The following is a 12,452-nucleotide window of genomic DNA, read 5'->3' as shown; positions in this document are numbered from 1 at the left end:
GTTCAAAACCCTGTCACAGATATCAGTCACAGCTGAAATGTAAAGCTCGAAAGATCACACAGGATACATGGAAACAAAGCTGTAGTCTCCTACCAGAGAGGTGTAGAAATGAGGTGACTTTCTCTTACACTCCTCTTGTGTTAGATACAGACGTGCCTTCATCTCTCTCTAAAATCAAAATGAAGAGCAAAAGATGCAAGAAAGCTCGCCCTAAAAAGCTAAAGAGCTTCATCCCCATGGCCAAACAGGAAACGTCCCCGGCTGACCTGCTTAAAACACCCAAGAGAAGGATCCTCTTATTTGGAAAACCTGGAATTGGAAAGACAGCAGTCGCCCATCAAATGTTGAAGCTCTGGGCAGAGGAAGATCATAGAGAACTAGATTACATGTTTTATTTTGATGTGAGAGACATTTCCCCCAGCACAAATCCCATGAGACTTGAGGACCTTCTCTTTAACATGTACAGTGAGCCAGAAGAAAGTAGAGAAGAAGTGTTACAGGATATTAAGAAGAACTCTGAAAACGTTGTCATCATTTTTGATGGAATCACAGACCTCTCCTTTCATTCAGTAATAAAGAAACTTGTAGGCAAGGACCTCCTCCCTGATGCAAAGATTGTGATCACATGCAGACCAGAGGTTCCATCAGGAGACTTCCTGACAGACTGGCCCTCGTTCCGAGTGGAGGTGAAAGGGTTTAGTAATGAGTCCATCCGGGCTTACTTAACAAAGATGCTAAGTGCTGAGCCTAACCCTACGCCAAACCATGACTCCTTGAGCAGTGTGTTAAGCAACCTAGAGTTGTTCAGTCTGTGCCATGTCCCGATGTATGCATTGATGGTGGTTGCCTGCGTTTATTATTCTACCCCAGAGGCTTCTAAGCAGCCATGCCCTACAACTAAGATGTACGTCAACATCCTCCGTTACTGCATCCTAAAACACAGTGGCAAACAGATGAATGATCTTGACAAGTGTCTCATAGAAAACAGAGAAAAAATCTTGTCTTTAGCAAAAATTGCAATGAAACAATGAACTTGACAGAACTGAGCTGCGAAGTAAGCAGTGTCCAGTTTTCTTTCTTGGGGGCGCTTATGATTATGGTCGAGCCCACAGTATCGGACACTTACTCTGCATTTCTCCATTACACAATGCAGGAGTTCGTTGGTGCCCTTTGGCTCTTACAGAATCCAGACAAAATCAGAGAGTTTCTACAGAAGTGCCAGACTGAAGAATGGAAACACACAAAACACATGGTTCCTTTCATGTGTGGGCTTCTGAATGAGAGGAATATTCGATTGGTAAATGGTCTTGTTCCAGCTCAACAGATCAAGGAGACGTCAGATTGGTTCTTCAAGGAAGTGGTGAACACATTTCTTCCACTTCAAACAAACCAAGATCATGCAGAAGGTGGTGCTCCTGAGTTTGAGGTAGATCTTCTGTTTTTATGTCAGTGCTTGTATGAATCTCAGTCTACTGAGGCCTGTTTGCTTCTTCTGGACAAACTGGACTACAATCTACACCTGGATGAAGAACATCTTGATCCTCACCAGTGCTGTGCAGTCTCCTATATGATCAGTCAGTCTGCAGAGAGAAAGGTTGACTTGGACCTGAACAGCTGCACTGTGTCAGACCAAGGACTAAGGCTGATACTGGGCTCTCTGAAGAATGTCCGATATCTCAGGTAATATTTGTGTTATTTATTTGTGTAATTTAGTTATCTAATGCAACGATTTATTTCCAATGAACTAGTCAAGAAATAAAAATGAGGATAAGGCAAACCTTATCCTAAACTTTCTACATTTATATGTTGTATTCTCCTCCACTCAGATACTGAGTTATAAACACCTCTGTTTAATGCTACTTTGAAACTTTTGATACATTTCATTATAATATACTCTATTTTAAAACCCTTTTCTGATCATAGATCTGACCCCTCAATGCTGTGTCAACTCTGGACAACTTTGCTGAGCGGTGAGGCAGACATTGACTTCACCAGCTTGCTTGGTCTCTGTGGAAATGAGTTGCGCCTTCCATTCCTGGGTGAAAGACGAGTGTTTGAGAGAGCAGAAGAAGTGATGAAGCAGAGCCTGGAGAGGGTTAACCTCTGTCTACACTGGGATCGGACAACTCTTCTCAGTGAAGCTCTCAGCAAGACCATTTTAAAGTGTTTAACACATATCAACAAACTCAGGTAAGTGTTTCCACAGCCAATATATATTTATTCATCGTCTTTGTGACTATTAATGAATTTAAGTCAATTAAAAACATAGGTTGTCAATGTAAATAGGAACAATATCAAGAGGCTAATATCTAGACAAAGAAGACACTGCAACAATACAACCAGATAGACACATGGCAACAGTATTTAGTCTGTAAAAGTGGCAGTCACTTTCTCCCTGTATTTACAGTATCTAAACAAAGACTTTCTTATGCTTTATGGTTCACAGTTTTAACCCACTACATAATCAGAGAGGATCCCCTGAAAAACTAGAGAAAGAACAGAAAGCAGTCCTACTAAATTTGTGTCTACAAGCCGCACTTTATCACAGAGAAACGTTCCAGGGAGCTGTGAACACACTGCTGTCACTCTTCTCTGTGTATCAAACTGAGAGATATGACATCCTGCTGGATCTGTACTCACATGTGAAGGACTATGAGACTCAAACAGGCAGGAGTGTCCTTCCATCATTGAGGCCACTTTATCAGTCAGCTCCTGCAGTCTGGTCCATAGACCTCTCAGAGAGAAAAGCCTCCCTCCTCCTAGAAGTGCTGAAACTCGAACCAGATAAAAAATCTGTCGAGCTGAAAGGCTGGTCAGACAAAGAGAGTGAAGTGAGGAGTTTCCTTCAGTGTCTGCCCTACATCTCACAGCTGAGGTGAGTTGGATCAGTACAGTTGAGGGATTGTTGTCTGTCCCTGTATTTCCCTTTTAAAAAGGAAGTTTGTTCGTAACAACCTAATATGCTAAACATACACATCCTGTTTTGAAAAGATACAATCTTACTTTGTGGTCATGATTATAAGGAACGATTGAAGTGGATGATGAGTTTAGAAAAATAGTCATGTTACTTTACCCACCGTAATGTGACCATCAGAAATGCATATTATATCTCTCACATATTCATCTATTTGTTGTTAAACTGTTCATGCAGTTTTACTTCACCACAGGATCAGAGAAGATCCCCTGAAGAGTGGAGAAAGAGAGAGAAGACATTCCTACTGAATCTGTGTCTTCAAGCAGCCCTCCATGCGAGAGAACACATACAAACAACTGTAGAGAAAGTGTTTTCATTGTCTGAAGTTTATCATGATCGGAAATGGGATTTCCTGCTGGATCTGTACTCACATGTGAAGGACTATGAGACTGAAACAGGCAGGAGTGTCCTTCCAGCATTACAGCCAGTTTACCAGTCAGCTCCTGCAGTCTGGTCCATAGACCTCTCAGAGAGAAAGGCCTCCCTCCTCCTAGAAGTGCTGAAACTCCAACCAGAGAAGAAACCAGTAGAGCTGGAAGGCTTGTCAGATGAAGAGAGTGAAGTGAGGAGTTTCCTTCAGTGTCTGCCCTACATCTCACAGCTGAGGTGAGTCTGAACATGTGTGGTGGTTAGTGATTATGTGATGCTAGTGATTATTGTCTTTTAGAAAGCTGGTAAATATAAAAGTTGAAATGTTGGTGAATCTGGTAACATTTATACTCAGATTTCCTGAATGAACATGTTGCATTACAAAATGTCACACATAGATATTTAGAATTTCTCTAAGATTATATATCGTTTCATAAAACAAAAGCTCATTATGTAAATGTATAACTACTTCATATATCTTTAAGCGATGACTGGTTTCATGTGTCCATCCATGTCTGAATCAGCTGTTACTGTCCTTGTTGCAGTTTCTATCCATGGTGGTCTGACAACTCAAAGCTGATCAAGTTCCTGGTGGGTCTCCTGTCTCAAGCAGCAGAGTGGGAGGAGCAGTCAGGAGAGAAGACACTGAAGCTGCTATCATCAGTGTTTACTTACAGCACTTTCCCTCTCTATGACTGGGATGATTATCATAAGTGGTTTCAATGTGATTTCCTGCTGGATCTGTGCTCACATGTGAAGGACTATGAGACTCAAACAGGCAGAAGTGTCCTTCCAGTATTACAGCCAGTTTACCAGTCAGCTCCTGCGGTCTGGTACATAGACCTCTCAGAGAGAAAGGCCTCCCTCCTCCTAGACGTGCTGAAACTCCAACCAGAGAAGAAACCAGTAGAGCTGATGAAGTGGTCAGATGAAGAGAGTGAAGTGAGGAGTTTCCTTCAGTGTCTGCCCTACATCTCACAGCTGAGGTGAGTTGGATCAGTGCAGTTGAATAATTTTTGTATTTTCCTTTTAAAAAGGAAGTTTGTTCGTAACAACCTAATATGCTAAACATACACATCCTGTTTTGAAAAGATACAATCTTACTTTGTGGTCATGATTATAAGGAACGATTGAAGTGGATGATGAGTTTAGAAAGAGAGTCATGTTATTTTACCCACCGTAATGTGACCATCGGAAATGCATATTATATCTCTCACATATTAATCTATTTGTTGTTAAACTGTTCATGCAGTTTTACTTCACCACAGGATCAGAGTAGATCCCATGAAGAGTGGAGAAAGAGAGAGAAGACATTCCTACTGAATCTGTGTCTTCAAGCAGCCCTCCATGCGAGAGAACACATACAAACAACTGTAGAGAAAGTGTTTTCATTGTCTGAAGTTTATCATGATCGGAAATGGGATCTCCTGCTGGATCTGTACTCACATGTGAAGGACTATGAGACTCAAACAGGCAGGAATGTCCTTCCAGCATTACAGCCAGTTTACCAGTCAGCTCCTGCAGTCTGGTCCATAGACCTCTCAGAGAGAAAGGCCTCCCTCCTCCTAGAAGTGCTGAAACTCCAACCAGAGAAGAAACCAGTAGAGCTGGAAGGCTTGTCAGATGAAGAGAGTGAAGTGAGGAGTTTCCTTCAGTGTCTGCCCTACATCTCACAGCTGAGGTGAGTCTGAACATGTGTGGTGGTTAGTGATTATGTGATGCTAGTGATTATTGTCTTTTAGAAAGCTGGTAAATATAAAAGTTGAAATGTTGGTGAATCTGGTAACATTTATACTCAGATTTCCTGAATGAACATGTTGCATTACAAAATGTCACACATAGATATTTAGAATTTCTCTAAGATTATATATCGTTTCATAAAACAAAAGCTCATTATGTAAATGTATAACTACTTCATATATCTTTAAGCGATGACTGGTTTCATGTGTCCATCCATGTCTGAATCAGCTGTTACTGTCCTTGTTGCAGTTTCTATCCATGGTGGTCTGACAACTCAAAGCTGATCAAGTTCCTGGTGGGTCTCCTGTCTCAAGCAGCAGAGTGGGAGGAGCAGTCAGGAGAGAAGACACTGAAGCTGCTATCATCAGTGTTTACTTACAGCACTTTCCCTCTCTATGACTGGGATGATTATCATAAGTGGTTTCAATGTGATTTCCTGCTGGATCTGTGCTCACATGTGAAGGACTATGAGACTCAAACAGGCAGAAGTGTCCTTCCAGTATTACAGCCAGTTTACCAGTCAGCTCCTGCGGTCTGGTACATAGACCTCTCAGAGAGAAAGGCCTCCCTCCTCCTAGACGTGCTGAAACTCCAACCAGAGAAGAAACCAGTAGAGCTGATGAAGTGGTCAGATGAAGAGAGTGAAGTGAGGAGTTTCCTTCAGTGTCTGCCTTACATCTCACAGCTGAGGTGAGTTGGATCAGTGCAGTTGAATAATTTTTGTATTTTCCTTTTAAAAAGGAAGTTTGTTCGTAACAACCTAATATGCTAAACATACACATCCTGTTTTGAAAAGATACAATCTTACTTTGTGGTCATGATTATAAGGAACGATTGAAGTGGATGATGAGTTTAGAAAGAGAGTCATGTTATTTTACCCACCGTAATGTGACCATCGGAAATGCATATTATATCTCTCACATATTAATCTATTTGTTGTTAAACTGTTCATACAGTTTTACTTCACCACAGGATCAGAGTAGATCCCATGAAGAGTGGAGAAAGAGAGAGAAGACATTCCTACTGAATCTGTGTCTTCAAGCAGCCCTCCATGAGAGAGGAACCATACAAACAACTGTAGAGAAAGTGTTGTCACTGTCTGAAGTTTATCACGATCGGAAATGGGATCTCCTGCTGGATCTGTACTCACATGTGAAGGACTATGAGACTGAAACAGGCAGGAGTGTCCTTCCAGCATTACAGCCAGTTTACCAGTCAGCTCCTGCAGTCTGGTCCATAGACCTCTCAGAGAGAAAGGCCTCCCTCCTCCTGGAAGTGCTGAAACTCCAACCAGAGAAGAAACCAGTAGAGCTGGAAGGCTTGTCAGATGAAGAGAGTGAAGTGAGGAGTTTCCTTCAGTGTCTGCCTTACATCTCACAGCTGAGGTGAGTCTGAACATGTGTGGTGGTTAGTGATTATGTGATGCTAGTGATTATTGTCTTTTGGAAACCTGGTAAATATAAAAGTTGAAATGTTGTTGAATCTTCTACTCAGATTTCCTGAATGAACATGTTGCATTACAAAATGTCACACATAGATATTTAGAATTTCTCTAAGATTATATATTGTTTCAGAAAACAAAAGCTCATTATGTAAATGTATAACTACTTCATATATATTTTAGTGATGACTGGTTTCATGTGTCCATCCATTTCTGAATCAGCTGTTACTGTCTATTAATTAGTTTGATTTCTTATTGAGCATTTTATCTGAGAAGGTTTCTCTGTTTAAAATGGCTTGAGTTAGTTTTTTTTCATTCCAGGCTGAATGTGGGCATGGCAGTGAGACTGGCCAGACTGGCTAGGAGGACAGGGAGAGGGGGTACTCCACTGACTGTCCCAGAACTCTCCCTGGTCCTAAAGAGCAGCCAGCCACCAGAGAGAGTGTTATCCAGAGCTCTGAGTAGTGTGGCGTCCCTGCTGAGATTCTGGAGGGTTCAGTGTCTGGACCTGACTGACTTCTGCATCCAGGGTCACTCTCTCATCACACTGCTGTGTCACCAGGACCCTCACACTCTCAGGTCAGTCTGAAGCTGTTGTTTTTTTACTAGTAGAAATAGGTAGAACTTATACTTGTGTTTTTATTTATATCTGTGTTCATTTCTGACTGCCTATATGTTCCAACCTCCTAGACTGAACTCAGACACTCTGCAGCAGCTGGCTGTGGCTGTGTATGAAGCTCAGGACAAGGACTTGACTCAGTGGTTCCTGGAGAAGGTTGGTGGAGACCTGACCTCCTGCAGGCTGGACTGGGACGTGCTTCTCTCTCTGCTGCAGCATTCAACCCACAACATCACAGTGGACCTCAGGAAGAACAGGCTTCTAGAGAAGAACATCTCAGATCTTCTCCCCTTTCTGGGAAGGGTTATATTCAAGAGGTGACTGAACTTAATTTTATATTTAAAGACTTTTTTAGAAAGAAGAAAACAAATATTTTACCCAGTGACATTGTTTTGAGTTATACCCTGTATTATCATTAGGGTTATATGCAAGAGGTGTTTGATCTTTATTTATTGATATTGATATTGATATTGATAGACTGTTAAATGTTCTACCCAGCTAGTTGTTGCTATGTGAGTTGTCCTTTTTAAAACCTTAACATAACCATGACAATGCATTCTACATCCAATCTTCTTTCTGAAGGCTCAGTTCCAGCTTTGTGAAGTCCACCATCAGACAGATCTATGACAGTAGAGACAGTGACTGTGTGTCCAGTTTGTTGAGGTCTTCAGACCATTGGATCAACCTGAACAGCAGAGAGCTGGACAGAGTGGACTGTACTGCTCTGTGTTTCACCCTGCAGCACAGCCACCAAGTCAAAGTCAACCTGCTGTGGACCTCCATACCACCGGGGGAGATAGAGAGCATCCTGCCTCTTCTGGACAGAGTCTCCCAACTCAGGTTTAGTTGGCACTCTTTGACCATTTTAGAATGGATAGAACTATGGTGCTTTACACTGTCTGACTCTGATTTTAACCACTAACCCTAACCTTAGTGTAATGCACTTACCTTACCCTCAGGGGTGGAATTGAAGGGGAACACGTGGGAGTTGATGTGATACACAGAGTTGTAGTGTGTTTTATCAGTGTTTTATTGTGTGCTGGTGTGTAAATAATCCTGTCTCTCTCTCTCTCTCTCTCCCTCCTGCTGTAGTGTTGACAGGAAGCTGTTGCTGAGTTTCCTCCACTCCTGCGCTGCCTCTCAGATCCTACAGGGGGCACTATCACCACCACCAACAATAACAACAACAGCAGCAGAGCTGCTCAGGGCTCTGCAGCACAGGTTGGACTTCTCCTGCTCCTCCTCTGTGGACCTGTCAGCTCACGACCAGGGGGAGGCGCTGTGTCTGACCACTGACCACTGTAGGGCCATAAACTCTGTTCTGAAGCAGAGCCAACACAGCACACGGCTGGTTCAGAACCCGACCCGGAACCAGTCCCGAAACCAGCCCCAGGTGCAACTCATCCTTAAAGACTGTGAGGTGGAGCATGGAGCACTGAGAGAGCTGCTTCCCATCTTGCATATTGTCAAGCTGAGGTTAGACACACAAGGACAAACTAGTTTATAAAAGTAGGAGTTAGAGCTGTCTCATAATGTTATCTCTGGTTATTGTCCCCTCAGCCCCAGCAAAGCTCTGCTACTTCAGCTGCTGGACCATGTGTGTGAGGGGATTGAAGAGGGGGTTCTGAAGCACGCAGAGTCCCTGTGCAGAGCCCTGGATGGGGAGCTGGACCTCAGTAAGACCAGGCTGAACCAGAAGGCCTGTGGATCTCTGGCCCTGGTTCTGGAACACTCAGAGGGGCTGTCAGAACTGTACCTCAACCACTGCCAACTCACAGACCACCACCTACAGCCCCTGCTCACACACCTGCACAAAGTTGAAGTCCTGGAGTGAGTGGGTTTCACTCTGTGTGTGTGTGTGTGTGTGTGTGTGTGTGTGTGTGTGTGTGTGTGTGTGTGTGTGTGTGTGTGTGTGTGTGTGTGTGTGTGTGTCCATGTGACTACATGACAAATGTCTGATCCTTCATTCTCTTCCTGTCTCTGTATTGTAGCCTGAGTCACAATGACATCACTGATGCTCTGACCGACAGAATACTCCAATTGGTCTCTACCAACACTTCAATACGCACCGTACGGTGAGTGTGTGTGACGTCAGTTTGTGTGTACACGTGAGATCATATGGTCTCTTTTTCTGGGTGCAACTATTTAATGATGGTGATCTGTAGTTTAATGTTCTAAAAATAATAACAGTGATGATGATGATGATAGTGTTCTTCTCTAAAGGCTCTTCAACAACAGAATCAACGACAGAAGTCCGTTCCTGACAGACAAGAGGTTTGAGATCTGGTGAAGCAGCATCAGGTCCAAGTCCAGACAGAGGAAGAGAAGATGGATGTTGAAGAAGAGAAGATGGATGTTGAAGAAGAGAAGATGGATGTTGAAGATGGGTGTAGTAGCTACGAAGCCTCGGCAGGGTGAGACTAGAGGGACTTTTCTGACCAGCATCCCATCAACCTTGACCCTAACTGTAACCTGATTTTAACCAATTCTTAAATATTGATTTGCATGTCAGCCACATCCCCTTAGTTTTTAGCTGACCTCATCATGGTGTCAGACGAACGGCAAGTGATTATGGGGCTAAGGTATTGTAAAAATAGTTGAGACTCCAGAACTCTGGAATGTTCTGAGTGTAATGGATAGGAATGTGTAGTTCTATTTACCTCTTACATGGTTCTTAAACACACAGGAACATGTGTAGTATAACGTTTTTTGAGCTTTACTTAACTTGATGATTTTTGTGATCAGTCAATTTGTGAAATTCCATCAGAAGGAATAGATTGTATATGCATTTCTATAGTCTAGTATTTATCAGGTGGATGGGAATGTGTTCTACAGTTGCAATGGGAGCCTTAATACATGAGTGTTTTGTTGCAGGTCAACTGCATGGTATTGTGTTACTCAGGCTAGCCTTGTTGTGGACCAAGCTTCCCTATTCAGGAAGCCAGAGGTGTGTTGAGTTCGCTTGAACGTTTGCTACGTTGTGCAACGGTTTGTACTGAATGACACGTTTCCCCAAAATGTTTTTGAACAGACTTCGAGGTACATTTGGTGGGTGTGGCGAGGTGTGGCTTGAAGCAATGAGTGACATATTTTTATTTTTAAAGGGCAGTGGCCATGCTGACAGCATTCTCCAACCCACAACCCAACCCTTCCCCATTTTTCAACTGGTTGTTCAGTACATCACCGTTTCCGTACAATTGAACCGTTTCAGAATGTAAAAACATACTGATCGCAGCCCTGGTGAAGTCCATGGTAGAAAGTAACTACAAGTGTGGTGGAAACCATTGAAGCCTCGCAACACGTCAAACCAATCAATTGCCTTGCTTTGGCCGAGCACTAAAGGTGCCCACTAGTGCCGTAGGAGCAACAGTGTGAGTGGATGCCCAGGAAGTTGCTGATGTATAACATAGCCTTTATGTACACATACCATAACAAAATGTATTTAGTAGAGCAGTTGTAATACCTTCATCGACTTGTGAAGAACATTACACGCAGCTTCCCTTTTAGGGGCATGTGGGGGAGGTTTCTTGAAATATAACATCCAATCAAAATGTAGCCGCTGGAACCTAGCAGACCATTCTAACTGTTTTGGCTAATACAAAATTCTCCAGACCTCCAAAGGAGGCATGACAACAATGTGATTTTGGAGGTATGGCTACATGAGACTAGTACAAGCCTTTCTCATATCAAAACAGACAAACTATAAGAAATAATATATGAATATTTTGTGTTTTTAATAAATGTACCTTGAGGCCCATGATTGGTTTTTGACTGTGGTCTCTTCAGGTTGAAATCATTACTAGTAAATCCTAAATAATCTGTTTCAAGTTAATGCTGGTATTAAAGCGATCCCATCCCACGTGTATTTATTTTCATGAAAGTTTAAGTTGAGAGCTTAGCACTATGGACCAGCAGATGGGGTTGCTTCAGAGAGCCTTGACTGGGGTTAGAACCTACAGCCATGCTTCAGAGAGCCTTGACTGTGGTTAGAACCTACAACCATGCTTCAGAGAGCCTTGGCTGGGGTTAGAACCTACAACCATGCTTCAGGGAGCCTTGACTGGGGTTGGAACCTACAACCATGCTTCAGAGAGCCTTGACTGGGGTTGGAACATACAACCATGCTTCAGAGAGCCTTGACTGGGGTTGGAACATACAACCATGCTTCAGAGAGCCTTGACTGGAGTTGGAACATACAGCCATGCTTCAGAGAGCCTTGACTGGGGTTAGAACCTACAACCATGCTTCAGAGAGCCTTGACTGGGGTTGGAACCTACAACCATGCTTCAGAGAGCCTTGACTGGGGTTGGAACCTACAACCATGCTTCAGAGAGCCTTGACTGGGGTTGGAACCTACAACCATGCTTCAGAGAGCCTTGACTGGAGTTGGAACCTACAGCCATGCTTCAGAGAGCCTTGACTGGGGTTGGAACCTACAGCCATGCTTCAGAGAGCCTTGACTGGGGTTAGAACCTTCACAATGCTCTAGAGCCTTGACCAACTCCTTTCTTTATTAAGCCCGACAGAATCCTGAGGCTATGACTCACTCTCCAGCTAGGGGCCGCTGTTGGTCGAAGTCTTTAGCTTATTCTTTCAGACAGATTCAAGCCTGGACTGGTCAATGTGGTTTTGGTAGCACTAACCTGATGGTGATAGAAGCATTGGGTTCCTTCTCCGACTAATCCTGTGGTTCGGAACAAAAGCCTCTACTTTTTCCTCCATAACCACTGCTGGTTACTGTTCCATATCCGCAGGGGGGAATCCCAGGAGGAACCACTCATCGCTTCCTTCCGGCCAAGAAGGCACAACCCTCCAGCCATCTTATGTGTCACAGCTACCTCCAGCAGCCTTTACCTCCAGCAGCCTTTACCTCCAGCAGCCTTTACCCCCAGCAGCCTTTATCCCCAACAGCCTTTACTCCCATCAGCCTTTACTTGCTCAGCACCAGAGTGCTCAGTTTTAGCAACCAGGATAGAGAGCCAGCACTGGTTTCAAACCTACAACGCTGTGCTTTGGGGGTGAGATCCTTACACCAGAGCCACAGACTTCTTAACATTCATTACACTTATCTTCGGATTCTGACATCAATGTTTATCACCTAAAGCAGCATTGTTGAGTTTTGAACCTATAACTTCTTGGATGAAAGGCAAAGTACTGAAAAAAATCAATTCTAGCTCTTCAATTAAATGGCAGTAGCCTACATTCGCTGTACGATTTTCAATTACAGCATTATTTAATCTGCAGTTATTCTTCTGATATTTATTCTGTTACCAATAATATTTACATGTTAATATTATCTTCTGATAATG

General features: G+C 43.2%; 1 protein-coding gene across 4 annotated transcripts; it reads left to right on the top strand.

The window, feature by feature from the left end:
* LOC123744198 (uncharacterized) lies at nucleotides 1–10,903 on the top strand. 4 transcript variants are annotated; one of them, XM_045722892.1, is made up of 15 exons: nucleotides 1–1,680; nucleotides 1,924–2,190; nucleotides 2,447–2,875; nucleotides 3,152–3,580; nucleotides 3,889–4,329; nucleotides 4,596–5,024; nucleotides 5,333–5,773; nucleotides 6,040–6,468; nucleotides 6,846–7,103; nucleotides 7,215–7,460; nucleotides 7,726–7,983; nucleotides 8,236–8,619; nucleotides 8,704–8,973; nucleotides 9,135–9,218; nucleotides 9,367–10,903. In XM_045722892.1, exons 1-15 carry the CDS (start codon nucleotides 1,028–1,030, stop codon nucleotides 9,431–9,433), a joined length of 5,085 nt encoding a protein of 1,694 aa, XP_045578848.1. In that variant the 5' UTR covers nucleotides 1–1,027; the 3' UTR covers nucleotides 9,434–10,903. The 4 variants fall into 4 exon arrangements, with proteins under 4 accessions (XP_045578848.1, XP_045578847.1, XP_045578850.1 ...); XM_045722891.1 differs by having other exon boundaries at nucleotides 7,723–7,983; XM_045722894.1 differs by lacking the exon at nucleotides 5,333–5,773 and having other exon boundaries at nucleotides 7,723–7,983.
* Nucleotides 10,904–12,452: the final 1,549 nt, after the last annotated feature.

This window comes from Salmo salar, chromosome ssa08 (assembly GCF_905237065.1).
Source record: "Salmo salar chromosome ssa08, Ssal_v3.1, whole genome shotgun sequence".
Classification (NCBI taxonomy): Eukaryota; Metazoa; Chordata; class Actinopteri; order Salmoniformes; family Salmonidae; genus Salmo; species Salmo salar.
The sequence above is the reverse complement of the archived record's forward strand: the minus strand, read 5'-3'. Positions and strand labels throughout refer to the sequence as shown.

Bases quoted from the DNA above. Each gene is read 5' to 3' on its own strand.
- LOC123744198 (XM_045722891.1), top strand. From the start codon at position 1,028: ATGAACTTGACAGAACTGAGCTGCGAAGTAAGCAGTGTCCAGTTTTCT. The intron at 2,876-3,151 runs GTGAGTTGGATC...CTGTTCATGCAG, and splicing joins CCCTACATCTCACAGCTGAG to TTTTACTTCACCACAGGATC. The intron at 6,469-6,845 runs GTGAGTCTGAAC...TTTTCATTCCAG, and splicing joins CCTTACATCTCACAGCTGAG to GCTGAATGTGGGCATGGCAG.